The 16881-nt window shown below is 47.9% G+C and overlaps 1 protein-coding gene across 1 annotated transcript; it reads right to left on the reverse strand.

Moving 5' to 3' along the window:
* Nucleotides 1-245: 245 nt before the first annotated feature.
* On the reverse strand, nt 246-14979 carry TMEM255A (transmembrane protein 255A). The gene is made up of 9 exons (XM_083371942.1): nt 14857-14979; nt 13194-13336; nt 12145-12207; nt 8044-8133; nt 7643-7705; nt 6459-6547; nt 5383-5542; nt 3258-3398; nt 246-2976 (listed from the first exon to the last, which is right to left on the reverse strand). The coding sequence occupies exons 1-9, from the start codon at nt 14912-14914 to the stop codon at nt 2815-2817; spliced, it is 969 nt and encodes a 322-aa protein (XP_083228068.1). The 5' UTR covers nt 14915-14979; the 3' UTR covers nt 246-2814.
* Between the last annotated feature and the right edge of the window lie 1902 nt (nt 14980-16881).

Genomic DNA, 16881 nt, shown 5'->3' on the forward strand with positions numbered 1-16881 from the left:
TTGGAATCAAATCTGTTGTGTTTTTGCAGAGACCTGCCGGCTAAACAACTGAAAGGCATCGTTGCTTAGTCAACTGTGCTGGTTGAGTTATGTGGCTAGGATCCTAACCCAATCTGCTCACTGGTCGTTTATGTATAAGAAGTAGTCCTCCACTTACAAGAGTTCACTTAGTGACCATTCAGTTACAATGGCAGTGAAATAAGTGACGTGACCGTTTTCATACAACCATTGCAGCATCCCCCACAGTCAGGTGATCAAAATTCAGATGGTTGGCAACTGGCATGTACGTACGACGGTTTCAGCCTCACGTCTGGCGACCCTCTGACAAGCAAAATCCATGGGGGGAAGCCAGATACCCTTCACAACTGTGTTGCTAACAACTGCAGTGGCTTACTTCACAACTGTGGCAAGACAGGTCGTAAAGTGCGGCCAAACTCACGCGACTGTCTCGCTTAGCAACATAAATGTTGAGCTCAAGGGTGGGTGTAAGTCAAGGCAACAGATAAGTCTTCAACTTCCAACTGGTCGCTTGGCCACCGAAGTTAACAACCAATCCAATAAATGGGACTTATGGCCAGATTTGAAGTTGCGGCGGTCAGACTTCCTCGGCAGTCATGTGACCAAGCTTCAGATGACATTGATGGCTGTCTGCAGGAACCCAGTGTCATGGGACCATGGTTCACAAGGGCTTGGCCGAAAACTGGCAACTTTCATTTTTGGCAAAACTGCTTAACAACCGTAGTGCTCAATTCACCACTGCAAATTTGCTTCCTGTCCAATCCGTTTTACAGCCGTTGCAACATACATACATCATAATGGGGAGGCTTCATTATGGCCAAAGGGTTGAGGATTACCCATACGTTGAGTTTGCAATGATGTTTAAGTGTCAACTTGAGGTAGACCCCAAAGATTCAGGAACCCGCCTTCTTAACTTGCCACCAATTTGGAGCATGTCGTTTAAAATTAAAACATGTTGGCTTTTCAAAGTCGGTAAGATGGGGAGTTTGGGAAGTGGCACACACATGAAACTACCATGGGTGGGTCTTATGACAAAGGGTGGCTTATTTGGAGCATTTCATCTTTACATGAATCAGACATATTTTCCCTTGCATGGCCTCGAGATTGAATCACGGCTCCTGTCAAACTGTCTTTGGCGTATGTTGATGAAGGCTTAACCCAGAAATGCTACATATAAAACACCCTGCTCTTCAGGTGCAGGATTGTTCCCCCCCCCCCCAATCACAATTTGTGCTTCTAAATTTTCAGCAAAGCACCTCTGTTCTCTTTGCAGCAAGAAAACTGAATGTGCAAAGCAGGCAAAGCAATAAAAATATTCATTTATTCATGCTAAGTTTCTGGGTGTTCACATGCACACTCACACACACACACACATAAAAGAGGCACATGTTTCAAGTCTTTTTTTTTTAAAAAAAAGAAAAAATCAAATTTAGATGTAACGGCCATAGCTGTTAGAGAGACTAATTCTCTTTTTTCGTACCAGGCTTCTGCTAGGTGGTGAAGGGATTGCAAGACTGCCTGGGAAACTGTCACGGAACAATGAAAATGAACACCACATGACTGCAGCAGCAGCGCAGCAATCAGCACTGAAACAACCACACTTTCCCCAAATTTCATTCCCTAAAGGAGTTATGGGTCCTGGATTTTGGACACATTCTGTAAATTAACCTATTTGAGGTACCTTGGTTCAAAAACTATTGCCCTACGAGGCACTGTTTCGTCCAGTTAAAAGTGATGAACAGAAGTTTTAGTAGCATACAGTTTCCCCGTTGGCTGGGGAATTCTGGGAGTTGAAGTCCACATATCTTAAAAATGCAAGCTTTGAGAAACACTGGGATAGCTTTTCTCTTATTTCAAAGAAATTTGGTTTTTTTTCCAGCACAATGCTGATGAATCTACCACTGGGTGTCAGGATAGAGTCGCCTATTCAATCAGCAGCACTGAAATTCATAAACCACTCTGCATTCATTCTTGCCCATTTGCAGATTTGTCTTTCGGCTGTCTCTCCACTCTCCACACCGTTTTAAAGAATTAATTTCACGCACTCCGACTCTTTGGTACTTCCTTTAAAAGAACAGCAGAGGAATTTTGTCCCTTCGGCTCTAGGGCGGATCTTTCCATCATCTCTAGTGAGGAACAACGATGGGCTTTGTAGGGAGCGGCAGAAATTCCAATTCACAAGACTCATCCGGGTGAAATAAATCAAGCTGGCAGTCACAGTCGGTCAATCCAAGTTCTGCTCCTTTTTGTGTGTCCATTGCAACTCACCTAAAATGGAGGAAAGCTTCAATGGCACGGGTTGAAATTGCCATCCTGACTTTCTTGAGCCCATTTATGAACTCACATCATCCATTGGGCAGTTTCTGAAGAGCTGAAGATAGATCCCGGATCGCCAAATGCTAATCTTGTAACAAACGATTCGCTGGAAGAGAGCATGAGAAGAAGGCAACTTCTTTGAAAATGGGCCTCTTCCACCGTCCTTTAAAAACAAACAAGGGTCCAGGGCAGGATGCCCACTTTTTATCCCCCAAGAGCAGGGGGGCTCCAAACGTGGCCACGTCAAGACGTGTGGACTTCAACACACAGAATGCCTCAGCCAGCCATGGGGGTTGAAGTCTACACATCTTAAAAGTGGCCAAGTTTGGAGACCCCCGCCCAGGAGTGAGGGACGCAAGGCTCCCGCTACAGAAAGGAAACTGAGGGACGGTCCAACGTGCCAGCTGGCTTCTTCCGGTACAAAAGATTGGCAGGAAGTAGTTCAAGGGGCTGCATCCTCTCTCCCCTTCTACTCAGTTTTCACGGCGAATATGGCGGCGGCTTTTCAGAAGGTGGAAAATACGGTGGGGAGTAACGAGGTGGAGCACCAGCTGGGGACCAGACCAAGCTCGGCGAGGGCAGCAATGAGAGTGGATCCTCCGGAAGGCCAGATGGGCTGGATGTTGTAAAGAGGCTGGAATGCTACAAGGGGAACAGGAGAGAGAGAGAGAGAGAGAGAGAGAGAGAGAGAGAGAGAGAGAGAGAGAGAGAGAGAGAGAGAGAGAGAGAGAGAGAGAGAGAGAGAGGGAGGGAGAGAGGGAGAGAGAGGGAGAGGGAGAGAGAGAGAGAGAGAGAGAGAGAGAGAGAGAGAGAGAGAGAGAGAGAGAGAGAGAGAGGGGAGAGACCTTGCATGATTGTAAATCGAGGACTATCTGTACAAAAAGAGTTTCGGCGGAGGAAAGACCCAAGTTACCCAAACATACCTGGAAGTCGTACGCTGAATAGGGTGGCAAGTGAGGTGTGCTGTGATAGGTATGGTACGAGGTCACCTGGGGTCGTGAGTAATAGGACACAGCTGGCCGTGGGTTTTCAACCGGGCAGGTAAGAGTAGGATGAGCGGGCACCTGAAAAGAAGGAAGAGCGGAAAAGATGGTATGGCTTTGAGGAGTATTAATCCGACCATACTACTTGGTGGAAAATCTTCTCCCTCCAGGGGTTAAGAAAGCCCCAATCTCTTGGCCTGCCACAAAAGGGGTCAAAAGCTGTCTGCCTAGCCTTGCGTGGGGAGACACACGGGCCCACACAGCCAAGGGGCTGGTCGACCCCCATGAGACCCTCTCTCTGCCTCTATTAACCACTCCTAGTCTCCCCATCTTGGAATTCTTTTTTTTTTGTAATTTTGCAATGTTTTTTTTAAAAATTAATCTTAAGCTATTTAAACTATTTGTCTGAAATGGCACAAGGCGGGGGGGAGGGGGGGTGTCTTCAAACCTGGCCCTTTTATGACTTGCAGACTTCAACTCCCAGAAGGCACGCTGGCTGAGGAATTCTGGGAGTTGAAGTTCACAAGTCATAAAAGAGCCAAGTCTGAAGACCCCCCCGGTGTAGAGAGAAGATGGTTTGGTCTTATTCTACTCTGCATTCTGTGAAATTTATATACAATTTGTGCAGAAGGGGGGAGCAAGGAGAGGTGCTCTTAATGGCATTCAGACTAAAAGGGTTTTTCTCAGACTTCACTTCCATTGTCTTGGCATCCCCCTTTTTTCCGAGGGAAGCCTGCCCAGAAATACATCATGGTGGGCCTGCAGCCAAAGCGAATCCTCCCATTACAGTTAAAGGGCTGTTTCTCAGATCGGCTGGCAGCTTCTGGCTGATCCAGAGGAGAGCTAAACCCAGATTTGATTAGGGCATGGACCCAAAAAATCCCAGGATGGTAGGTTAGGCTGGAGAGCTGGAATGAAGCAATAGCTAACTGGGTTTAGAGAAAACTACACCATGAGGCGTGTGTGTGTGTGTGTGTGTGTCTCCAAACTTGGCCACTTTTGCAACTTGTGGACTTCAACTCCCAGAATCCTCAGCCAGCTATTGCAGACTTTGGTATGCTTCCTACATCTCCTACTTTGTCCAGGTAGATCTCAACTTATAATAGTTCGTTTAGTGACCAAAGTTGCAATGTCACTGAAGAAAAAAAGAGAATTCTGACCTTTTTTCCACATTTGTGACCCTTGCACCCTCCCCATGGTCACATGATCAAAATTCAGACGCCTGGCAACCGATTCATATTTATGACGGTCACAGTGTTCCCGGGGTCACGTGATCCCCGTTTGTGACCTCCTGACAAGCAAAGTCAATGGGGGAAGCCAGATCCACTCAACAACTGTGTTACTGGTTTAACGTCTACAGTGATTCACTTAATAAATGGGGCAAGAATGGTCGTAAAATGGGGCGAAACTCACTTAACAAATGTCTCACTTAGGAACATAAATTCTGGACTCAAAGGACTACCGGTGTTTGAGTCTTCCTTCCTTCCCATCACTCCCTACCTCGTTTGATTGGTCATCTTGGAGTTTAGGCTTACGATAAAGACCCCTAAAGATCCTAAAGACCCTCCCCCCACCTCGACTGCGTGATTCACTTAAAAACCTGGCTTAGCCATTCTGGCAAAAAAAAGTCACTTAAGAATGGCCTTCCTTAGCACCAGAAATTTGGGGCTCAACTGTATTCACAAGTCAGGGGCTATCTATATACAAAGCCATGGTTTCAATCAGTCAATCAGAGCAGAGCAGGAAGGGACCTTGGAGGTCACCTATTCCAACCCCCTGCTCAAACAGGAGACATTCTATCATTTCAGACAGGTGGCTGTCCGGTCTCTTCTTAAAAACCTCCAGTGATGAAGCACCTACAACTTCTGGTGGCAAGCTGTTCCACTGGTTAATTATCCTCACTGTTCGGAAGTCTCCCCTTAGTTCCAGGATTGTTTGGGTTCGTCTATCTGTTGCGCAGACTCAGCCACTGAGACGTCTAAACCCACAGTCAACTCCGTTCAATTTGTTGTTGGTTTGTCCAACAGCCTCTGAAATGGCCGAGCTTACCAGCTTTCGGACTTACCACATCTTTAAAACCACCCAGGACGGCCGCTGTGATGATGCCTAGAACCAAACCCAAGATATTCAATACTGTTGCAGACCACAGCAACTGGTAGAGATGGACGATATCCTGGCAACTGCTGACATCGATAAATTCATAATAGCCGCCGGAAATTTCCATCCTGTTGGACGGGAAGAAGCGAACGTTCTCAACGGTATCAAAGCTAAACCTCACAGCCTCGTAGGTTTAAAAAAAACAGGGTTAAAAAAAACTGTAAAATCGGGTCTGTCGTGTGGTTACAACTGGGAGGGAAAGGCTCCATCACGTTCATAACTCGAGAACTACAGATTAAGATTGGGAAAGTAGATGAATAAGACTTCAGGAATGCCCAATTGCCTATGGGAGGGGGGAGAGGCATCATCTATCAAAACAAACCAGGTTTGCTTGTGGATCTGGCATTTGGTGGCTTGATGTGCACCTCGGCCACCCAAATCAGATTTGAAAGGACAAGAAGCGACCAGGTGTGGAGTAGCAAATCCTTATGATCCGGCATGAAACCCAATTTTAAAAGCCTCTTTCCCTCCTAAATCAAATATTAAGACAGGGGGCTCAATTAATCAACAAATACAGCTGATGGAAAATCCAGAAAAGGAAGTGACAACAATGAAAATGGAAATGACTTTCTATATAAATCAGAAGAAATTTGAGAAAGAAGAACAGATTGAATGGAACACAAATATATCAGAGCAAGCATGGGGGAACTGGAATAGCAGGGAGACAATTTAACGAATACAAATGGGCTAGTTTTTCCAGAAAACTGGCAATTAAATGGTCTCCTTTATTTCATATAACATATATACTAATAGAGATATATTTGACAATCTAAAAGCACTGATATGGAAGCCTAGTTGGCAAAGGAAGAAAGCCAGAATAAGGTTGAAGAAAATTGGGGTTTTGACTTATTAGAGGGGATTATTAATTAGAGGGTTAAAAGTCCGGCATGAAACCCAATTTTAAAAGCATCGTTTCCTCCTCAGGGATTGCAAAATGGTCTGGGCTTGACCACGTGGTGAAGCAGCGCAGTCTGCCCCACTCACCTTCCGCAGTGGTACAAGTCGCAGCAGAAGCAGGTGTTAGTTTTGATCTTTGGGACGCAAGAACTCCGGGGCTGTGGGTGGCAAATGGTCTGCGGGAAAGAAAAAAGAACTGAGTGGGCTTTTTTTGGGGGGGGGGTGTATCTTCACAAGGACTCTGGGACAATCCCTTTTCTAGATGCCTGTGGAGGTTCTCCGTCCTCCAGGTCCCGGTTGTCCCAAAGATGCTTTTTCAAGAGGCAACTGGACTCCCTTTGTTTTTTCTTTGAAGACCTTTCGCTTCTCACCTAAGAAGCTTCTTCAGCTCTGACTGGATGGTGGGGAGTGGAAGGATTTACATTCCTTGCAGATGGCTGGTCATTTGCATTCCATCAGAGCTGTTGAGGCCACTTAAGTGGTTTGTCTGTGTCCGTTTGGGCTTCAGTTTGAGACACAGACAACACAGACTGATCCCCAACAGCCTGCGCCTGTGATCCAACAGTGAAGGGACACCGGGTGGAAAACAACCTGTAGAAAGCACAGCTCCACAACACAGTCCTTTCAGCAGTTGCAGGAAGGCTCCACACCCATTTGCACTACTCAGGTGACCCTGAGGACACAGACAAACCTCCAAGGGGCCTCAACGACTCCCTAAAAGGCGGCAAATGACTAGCCGTCTGCAAGGAGTATAAATCCTCCCATTCCCCACCCTCCAGTCAGAGCGGAGGAAGCTTCTTGGATGAGAAGCGAGACGTCTTCAAAGAAAAAACAAAGGGAGTCCAGTTGCCTCTTGAAAAAAGCAGCTCTGGGTCATCCCTTGTCTAGCTTGGCATCATTTTTCTTTTTGTGGCAAAGGGGACCTTGATGTGGAACACGGCAAGGAAATTTAACTTTAGCCCTGCCCACAGCATGCAGATCACAACAGGTTGAGCTTTTCTCACTGGAAATCCAAACCATTTGTGAAAAACATGTGACGCCTGGGAAGAGCATTTGGTTCCTCTAGCCCAGGGGTAGGCAACCTCGGCTCTTTTGTGACTCATGGACTTCAACTCCCAGAATTCCTGAGTCATAAAAGAGCCGAGGTTGCCTACCCCTGCTCTAGCCTTTAGCTGAGAGAAGAGAATAAAATCACAGCTATGCTTCTAAAGCGGGGAGAAGAGGAAGGTTTAGTTGTGGGGTGGGGTGGGCAGGGTGGAAATCTGACTTACTTTGGGCTGGGTGGTACTCTTGGCATAGTAGTGGCAGCGTCCTGCATAGAGTGGTCTCAGGTCCTGTCGAAAGAAAGGTCCCCCCACCCCCAGTTTTAAAACAGTTCAAACAGCCACATTTTAAAATGAGAAGCAGACACAAATACAGGGAGTCCTCCAGTTACAACGGTCTGTTTAGTGCAGGGGTAGGCAACCTTGGCTCTTTTATGACTCATGGACTTCAACTCCCAGAATTCCTGAGTCAGCATAGCTAACCATTCTAACCACGGCACCACCAGTCAGTAAGGGAGACACGTTGTAATGAACTGTTGTAAGTCGAGGTTTGTCTGTACTCAAAATTCAGGTAGGCAAGGCTGGGTGTTTGTCCATTTCCCACCCAACCCCTCTCGATCTGTACTCACGATGTGCCTGGCAGCAAACACGCCGTCCACAATCGCGCAGCAGAAGGCGGCAATGACCCCAAAACTGATGAATACGATGGAGGCAACCAGCTGTGGAGGACAGGAGGGAACACAAGGAGAAACTGCTGCTCAGTTGCAAAACAGCTGGCACATCACCTCAAGCGGGCAGCCCTTCTGCCTCCTGGCACCCGCCGAGAGCTATTTTAAGACTCCGCCAGCGTTCCCCTTCTGCAGGACGAAGCGAGCATTTTGAGAGAAGCTCTGTTTAAATGCATGGAGTGCAAAGCATGTGTTTTAATGCTGGACCTATTCTGGGATGCAGCAACCTTCCGGGGTGGTGGGCTACATGCACAGCCTGCCAAAGATTTTTGAGTCAGTCCCTTGCATCGTATACACACACGCACACGCACCCCCAACACACAAAAAGGATTAACTGGGAGGCCAGCAGTGTCAGTCAGCCTTGGGAAACAAACAAACCTGGATCTAGCTGCTTGGAGAACAGACTGGTGTAAATGACCATAATATGAAGGACCTTCAGTCATCTAAAGATGGTAATAACAGTGGGGTCTTCAATGTGGACCAAATGGGCCCCCAGACAGACATTTCCTGGGTCGCTGATATAAAACACCTCCATTCTTCTGTTATTAAATCTAAAGGTAAAGGTAAAGGTTCCCCCGCACATGCGTGCTAGTCGTTTCCGACTCTAGGGGGCCGGTGCTCATCTCCGTTTCAAAGCCGAAGAGCCAGCGCTTGTCCGAGGACGTCTCCGTGGTCATGTGGCCGGCATGACTAGACGCCAAAGGCACACAGAACGCTGTTACCTTCCCACCGGAGTGGTCCCTATTTTTCTACTTGCATTTTTACGTCCTTTCGAACTGTTAGGTTGGCAGAAGCTGGGACGAGTACCAGGCGCTCACTCTGCTACGCGGCACTCGGGATTCGACCCGCCAAACTGCCGACCTTCTGATCGACAAGCTCAGCGTCCTAACCCACTGAGCCACCGCGTCCCTATATATTAAATCTGGCACTCTCTTAAATACCACTGTTGGCCATGCCTTTCTGTGGAAGGTTTTTGGCTTGTCTTAATGCTGCCTTTTTCTCCTCCTACCTATCTTCTGAAGTCCTCAAGGACGTGGACTTCGTGGGTCTCTTTATCATTTGTGCGAAAAGGTAATTAGTTGACCACAAGGAAGGTGTCTACTGACAATTTTGAAGAGCTTCGCAACTAGACCTTCCTACTACCATGGTCCCTGCTTTCCTTGGTGACGGGATCCCACCTGTTCGAAGACATGGAGACAGAAGACAAAGGAGTGGAACTCTGGAGAAGCAGCTGAGAATGCAACACGGAACAGAACAATAGAGATTTGTTCATCCCAACATCACTTCCTGGTCAACTGGTCACTTAGGGAATCTGGCTGCCTGGCCATATCTGCTCATTGGCCTCCTGGACAACTGCTGTTCCACCTGTCTTATTATCACCTGATGGTCAACCCCAAGGTACTACTATTTCCGTTTATGTTTTCCCTTTTTTTTTCCTGTGAAAGCAGAAGGACCACAGTTTTGAACAACAGCTCAGAATCACGATCAATGAAGGGAAAAGAGAGCAAGGCAGAAAGAGAAATCTGTTTAGGGGGTTCATGGTTTCATGGCGGTTTCTTAAGACAGCACGGTATTATCCCATAGCACTGTCTGAGACAGTCCGGAGAAGGCAAAAGAAAGCCACATCATCATTTGGGGTTGCTCCTTCCCCTGCTGCTCCCTTTTTCAGCTCCAGGGGAGGCTCCCCCAAAGTAGCTTCAGCCATTCAAATGAAGCCCAAAGATGAAGTCTATCCAGGTGATCCGGATCTGCTCTTTCGTTCCCTCCGAGTAAAAATACAGGCAGCCTCTCTTGGTTCATGGCAGTTGATGACATAATCCAGATTCTAGGCTCTTCCTTCTGGTGGAAGGCAGTGGGTGAATTGAGAATTTGGCTGATCAGAAAGAGGTCAACCCACAGAAGCAGCCCTTGACTTGATGAGCCAATAATTAAAGACCTATCTGCACCCCCCTTCCCTAAAATGCACCAGGGAGAAGAGCCATGGGAAATAGCTAGACCAGGGTTCCCCAAACCCAGGTCCGTGGACCGGTACCAGGCCGCGGCATGCCAGCAACCGGGTCACACAAACAAGCAAAGCCCCATCTGCAGGATGCAGGCAGCACACAAAACCACGCACCCTCCGGTCCGTGGAAAACCCTCTCTCCACGGAACCGGTCCCTGGTGCCCAAAAGGTTGGGGACCTCTGGGCTAGATGGTTCCAGTTGAGCGAAGAGACGCAGGCTTGATCTTCTTCAGATTAAATCGATCCCAATATCTGGGATGTCATGGCTTGCCAGAATGTCTCTTCTTCAGATGAAGAGCCCAACCCTCAACCCCAAGGAAAGACAGAGCATCCAGTGCCTTGCTGATCATCTGGATGAATTATCTTGAAAGATTTCTTGAGCACTCCTAGCCTGGCTATCGAAGGGACCCATTTCCTGAGTTTATAGAATGCACCTTATTTATCAAATAGGCCAAGCTTGTCCATGTTAGATCAAAACTCCCACACCAAAGTATAAAGTTAAAAACCAACCAAATGCTGTATGGCATACATATACAGTTGCTAGGTCTTTAGTGGCAACCTTTAGGGATTGTTGCTACCCAGACATTTTGACCAGGTTACGAAGAAACCGAGTTACCCTGTGGTAAGATGGGCGGACCAATACATTTAGTAAATAAAAATAAAATAAATAGAGGAAGCGCTGTGCGTGGCACAAGAGCCAGGTTCAACTTCCTCCAGTTGAGTCAATCAAGTGGTAGAAAGATCTCAGTTTAAGCAACCAGGAAACTGTTGCCCACCTGAGTTAACGGGTGCCAGGTGAGAGGAACTAATGGTCTGATTTAGTAGCATTTCCTACGAATATTGGTGGCAGAAGTCATACTTTGAATGCAATCTATCTCCAAGTAAGGTTAGGAAGGACTTCTGGACAAAACAGTCTTGTGGCTGGATCAGACCAAGGCGCCAACTAATTCAGCCTCCACATATACATATATCTTTTAATTCCCAACCCAATCCTTTCTACGGGAGTCCGAGTTTGACTTTCTATTCAATTCCAAGCAAAGATATTAAGTGGAAAGTCCTCTAAAGGTTTAGGATGAACTCTCTGACTCCTTTCCTCCTCTACCGGGAACCCAGCAGCATTCTTCGTAAGAACAACCCTTCAACAATAGGCTTCACTAGACAGGTCAGGTTTGAAATATTTGGAAATCTTTGAGCTCAGACATGAAGGCCCACCTTCCGCTTACAGAGGAGGAATAAAAAAATAGTTGCAATTGAGGAGAAACTTCCGAAGAGTGAGGACAATTGAGCAGTGGAACGGCTTGCCTTCAGAAGCTGTGAGTGCTCCATCACTGGAAGTTTTTAAGAAGAGACAGCCATTCGTCTGAAACGGTATAGGTTCTCCTGTCTGAGCAGGGGGCTGGACTAGAAGACCTCCAAGGTCCCTTCCAGCTCAATTCCGATTCTGGGAAGTCATGAATGCTAATTAACTAACTGACTGGAACACTCCTAATTTGCTTCTGGGTTGCTCTAAAGAATACAGAACTACAAGACAGAAATCTCTGCTTTGGGAGCAAGGAAAGAGCAAGAAAAAATATATAAAAAGAACCTCTAATACACGGACACAAAAGTAACTTAAAGGTAAAGGTTCCCCCGCACATGCGTGCTAGTCGTTTCTGACTCTAGGGGCCGGTGCGCATCTCCGTTTCCAAGCCGAAGAGCCAGCGCTTGTCCGAGGACGTCTCCATGGTCATGTGGCCGGCATGACTAGACGCCAAAGGCGCACGGAACGCTGTTACCTTCCCACTGTAGTGGTCCCTATTTTTCTACTTGCATTTTTACGTGCTTTCGAACTGCTAGGTTGGCAGAAGCTGGGACGAGTAACAGGCGCTCACTCTGTTATGCGGCACTCGGGATTCGACCCGCCAAACTGCCGACCATCTGATCGACAAGCTCAGCGTCCTAACCCACTGAGCCACTGCGTCCCTAAAAGTAACTTATATGGACACAAAAGATCAACTTACCATTTGCCTCTTATTTTCGATCAAATTGGATCCGATAATGCCAAGAAAAGACCCAAACCCCAGCTGAAAGGAAAAAAGATTTTAAAATTTTTTACATTCTGGTCTGGAAGTCAAATGAATTTTTATGCACAGTCGAATTTGGAAACAGTAGGAAGGAGGAGGAGGAGAAATCCACACGAGCAAATATTTCAATATTTTTATCCCAGCATATACGGGAACGTGGGCGGATCAGGCAATATACAATGCAATGATTACAAATATTTGACCTTACTAGTTTTCTCCTGGTCAGTTAAGACTGACCCAGTTGAGTGGGTCTTAGGGAAAAAATGGGAGTCAAGAATTATGGGGAAGCAAAGGGCTAAATATGTACACAGGTAGTCCTCAACTCACAACGGTTCATTTACTGACCTTTCAAAGTTACAACGGCCCTGGGAAAAGCGACTTGTGATCGTTTTTCAGACTTACGACCACTGCAGCATTCCCACGGTCACATGATCAAAATTCAGACGCTTGGCCACTGACTCGTATTTACGACGGTCGCAGTGTCCCGGGGTCATTTTGCGACTTTTTGACTAAGCAAAGTCAGCGGGGAAGCCGGATCCGTTTTACAACTGTGTTACTAATTTAACACCTGCAGTGATCCACTTAACATCTGTGGCAAGAAAAGTCATAAAGGGGGGGAAAGAGTTCACTTAACTGTCTTGCTTAGCGACAGAAATTTCGGGGCTCAATCATGGTCGTAAGTCGAGGACTGCCTGTATAGTAAATCTCTTCCCCTTATTTCATTTCTTGGTTCTTTGCACGTTCTAAAACATTAATCACTGCCTTCCTGATTTTACATTAAGATTGTTCGTGCTTAGAAAAAGATGGAGGAAATGCTTTGGACTACACATCAACCCGGCAATTTCCTCTGCCTGAAAGAAACTTTGCTATTCAGGGCACCATGTTTACATCCTTGTTACTCCCATCTTAAACCATCCTTAATACTTATTAAGAGTTCCGAGGCAAGAGTCCAGGCTTCTCACTCTGTCCAGGAATTCTCTACTTACAATAGCTCCCGGGTAGTAACCCCCAACAGTCACGTTTTGAGTACGTGTGGTTGCAGCAAGGCCCACGGTCAGAATTAGGAGTGAGACGATAAGCAGAGTCACGGTGACATAGAGGGAATTTCGCTTCCTTCTGTTGAAAGACCCTAGAGAGGTACACATAGGGATAACAATAAAAGGATGTGCCTAGCAGGGGTAGGCAACCTTGGCCCTTTTATGACCTTGGGACTTCAACTCCCAGAATTCCTGAGCCACCATGGCTCAGCATGGAAACCTCTCCCTTTCCCCTCAGCGTGGCTGGCTCAGGAATTCTGGGAGTTGAAGTCCACGAAGTCATAAAAGAGCCAAGGTTGCCTACCCCTCTGTCTACTACTACTAGTCCACCAGGAGGCCACTTCCATCTCTTACATGTTCTGTTGAAGTTCACTGAGAGAGCCATAAAAGAACTTCTCCAAACATCGATGGAGATTCTCAATCGTCCAGGAGGTTGAACAGACAATGTGTACGGACATGCAATATGCTCAGAAGCATGAATTTATAAGCTAAAGGTGCTTTTCCAGAAAGCAATTGGACATTTTCGCATCAAGGGTGCCTATGGGGACCTGGGCAGGAGTGGGACAGATCTGAGGGTCTCTGGCAGAAGGAGGGTCTCTGGGCCAGGGCCAAGGCAGTGGGGGCCGTTCCCTCAATGTTTCCAGGATGGCTTCGCGGGCCACATGAAACCACTTTGCAGGCCGGATCCGCCCCCCCGGCCCTTGTGTTTGACATGTCTGCTCTAGAAGGTGGATGGTGACCACACAGGTCACCAACCCACAAGGTGGCCAACCCGGGTTAGCTTCTTCCCATGATGAAACCTCAGAACAGGGAAGTGAAGAACCAAAGGGACCAAGTGACAACCCATAAATTATCTAAACAGAAGAATGACGATGGCCAACTACGGATTTCCATTTCTTTTCCTATCTCAAAGGCAGACAAGGAAGCAGAGACCATTTTTAACAAACTGTGGATCCTAAGTGGGAGGGAAGGGAAGAACCCTATTTCTGAAGGGGGAGGGGGGGAGTCACCTTTTATCAGGTGCTTTCAATTTGGGTGGCTAGCTTCTCTCCCCTTCCCTCCCCCCCCCCTTTCCTTTGAAACACTTATCTTTTTGGTACTCCTATCCTGAATTTCCTAGGAAAGCTTCAAGGGGCACAGAGGGAGGTTGCCCCCCAGCATTTTCTCTCCTCTCTCTCCCCCCCCCAGCTTCGCTTTGCAAGAGGTCCCCTGCACCCGGGGAACTCTTTCCTCCGGGGAAACCCCTTCAAGTTCAGGCTGGCTGCTCCAAGTCCAGAGATCTACCCCTCTCCCTATTTGGAGCAGGGCAAGGGAAGCAGGTCTCTTGGAAATACGTGGGCGGAGGGGGAGTGGGGTGCAAGGAAGGGAAAGGGGAGAGAGGCTGAACCGGGCCTCTCAGCTCCCCCTGGCCTTGCAACCATCACCCCAACCTCTCCAGCTGGCCGAGGGACCCCCCCTCCCCAGGCTGCGCCCAGCCGGCCCTCTCCAATTACGCACGGCGCCCGGGCGCGCTGGAAAGAGTCCGCGGGGCTCAACCCCGTCCTCCTGCCCGGTCTTCCTTCTGCACCCCCCCCTCCACCCCTCCTGAGAGCGCCCAGCGACCCCCACTCACCGACCGAGGTGGAGAGCGGGATGGCACTGGAGCGCGGCGGAGCCAAGGACTGGCGCATGGCGCTGGCGGCGCGCCTCCTGCGGAACCGCAAGGCGCACAGCTACCGAGCGCGGAGCATCATCCTCCCGCAGCGCTCCGGGTCGGAGCCGGCGGCTGGTGGCGCTTGCGCAAGGCGGGGGAGGGAAAGAGAGAGAGAGAGAGAGGGGTGGGGGGTGGGGAGAGCCTGGCAGAGACAGCTGCGCGCCCAGAGGCGAGGGGAGGTCCCAGCTGTTGCGCCGATCCTCGCGGGGTTGAGATGCGCCGGATTCCCAGCGTCGAAGAGCCCTGCGCCTCGATGCAGGGTGGGGTGGGGGGGCTCGGAATAAGGGGACCGGTTCTTTGGGAATCTGCCCCTGCAACGAGGAAAAGATGCAAAGCCGGGGAGGGGTGGGCGAGCGACAAAAAAAAAAAAAGTCTTCCCAAGGGCGGAAATTGTGCCTTGAACGCAAAATGCAGGCGCGCAGCAGCTCAAATCCCCCCCACCCCCAAAGGCAAAGAGCGCGGATCAAAATGGGCTCTTGAGACGCATCAGTGCCACGTTTCCTGGATGAAACTCTCCGTTCAGCCAATGGAAGATTGCACAATTGGTTGGATTAGATCAGCGTTTCCCAACCTTAGGAACTTGAAGATGCGTGGACTTCAACTCCCAGAATTCCCCAGCCAGCATAGCTGGCTGGGGAATTCTGGGAGTTGAAGTCCACGCATCTTCAAGTTCCTAAGGTTGGGAAACGCTGGATTAGATCCTCGACCTGCTTTTCTGTATTCGCTGGCCTTGCGAGCGATCGACCGGCCCTTCATTAATAAGACATTTATGATCCGCATATTTTGGCTGCTTCCTGTGCTAGGAATACCTTTGGACAGATTTATCTCACCGTCTTTTGATTTTGAAAAGGGTTGGGGTTTGCAATAAATGGGTTCTTCGGCCGTATTTTCGGATAAATGGCCAAGTTTAATGCAAAGAGATATAAAAAGCACTTTGCTTCGGCAATATGACTTACGGATTGATGGTCAAGGTCCGGCCTAAGTTACTTCTCAATTAATTTGAAGAGGAGGAATGAAAAGCAGAAAAGCAGAATCCTGAAGGTCTTTGCAAAAACAAGCAAAGGAATACATAAAATTCTTCGCAAACAAGGAAAAGTTCTATAATGTAAGCAAAAAGGAAATTTATTGCAATAGTTATAGTTGGAAGAAGGCCTTCAACGAGATAAAACCTTGTAAGAAAAAACAGAACATTTCCCCCCCCCCCGCATAAAACAGCTGCATTGCTTTAGAACTGTCTTGATCAACTTTGAAATAAGCAGATCTGAAATTGTCGCTGTGCCTTTGATACAGATTCTTCCTCCTGAATGCAGAATTGAGATCTAAAAGACTGTGAGTTCAGAATTTTAAAAATTCCGCATGTAGCAGATTATTCTGGCAAGCCTTAAGGCACAAGGAAGCTTTCAAAAGAAAAGTAAAATCAAATGCCACTCTTAGGAAATCAGGATCTCTCCCCGGATTAAATCTTTTTCCTCGAGGGTCAGATGTAGCCAGGAGGGGGCAGAAGATAATTTGAAAAAGAGGGGGGGAGGGAAGACCAGACATCTATCTAGTCAGTGTAACCTGATCATCCAGAGCCAAAAATAGAAAATGCTTTGGAAAACACATCTATCTGGCTTTTTTTCAACGTGGCCTCTTTCTGTAGGGCGGTGGGGGTGCCCAATTCATTGGAGATGATCTGTAGAATGTCCTGCTTCTAAGGGGTGGAGGGGGGGGGGGGAAGGTGGGTAGGAAAAATAGATAAATCATATTTGTAGGACACAAGGGAGGGTGGACAGCTGGAGGACCCAGCTGGAAGTCAGCAAAATAAGTTGGATCATTTTGGATATCAGTTAGAGTTGGACTTAGGTTTTTCCCCTATAGCAGAGGTCACCAACTCCCGGTCCATGGATCGGTACCTGGCCACGGCATGCCAGCAGTGGGGTGAAAACAACTGAACTGATATTA

The sequence above is a fragment of the Vipera ursinii genome, assembly GCF_947247035.1.
Source record: "Vipera ursinii genome assembly, chromosome: 12".
Lineage (NCBI taxonomy): Eukaryota > Metazoa > Chordata > Lepidosauria > Squamata > Viperidae > Vipera > Vipera ursinii.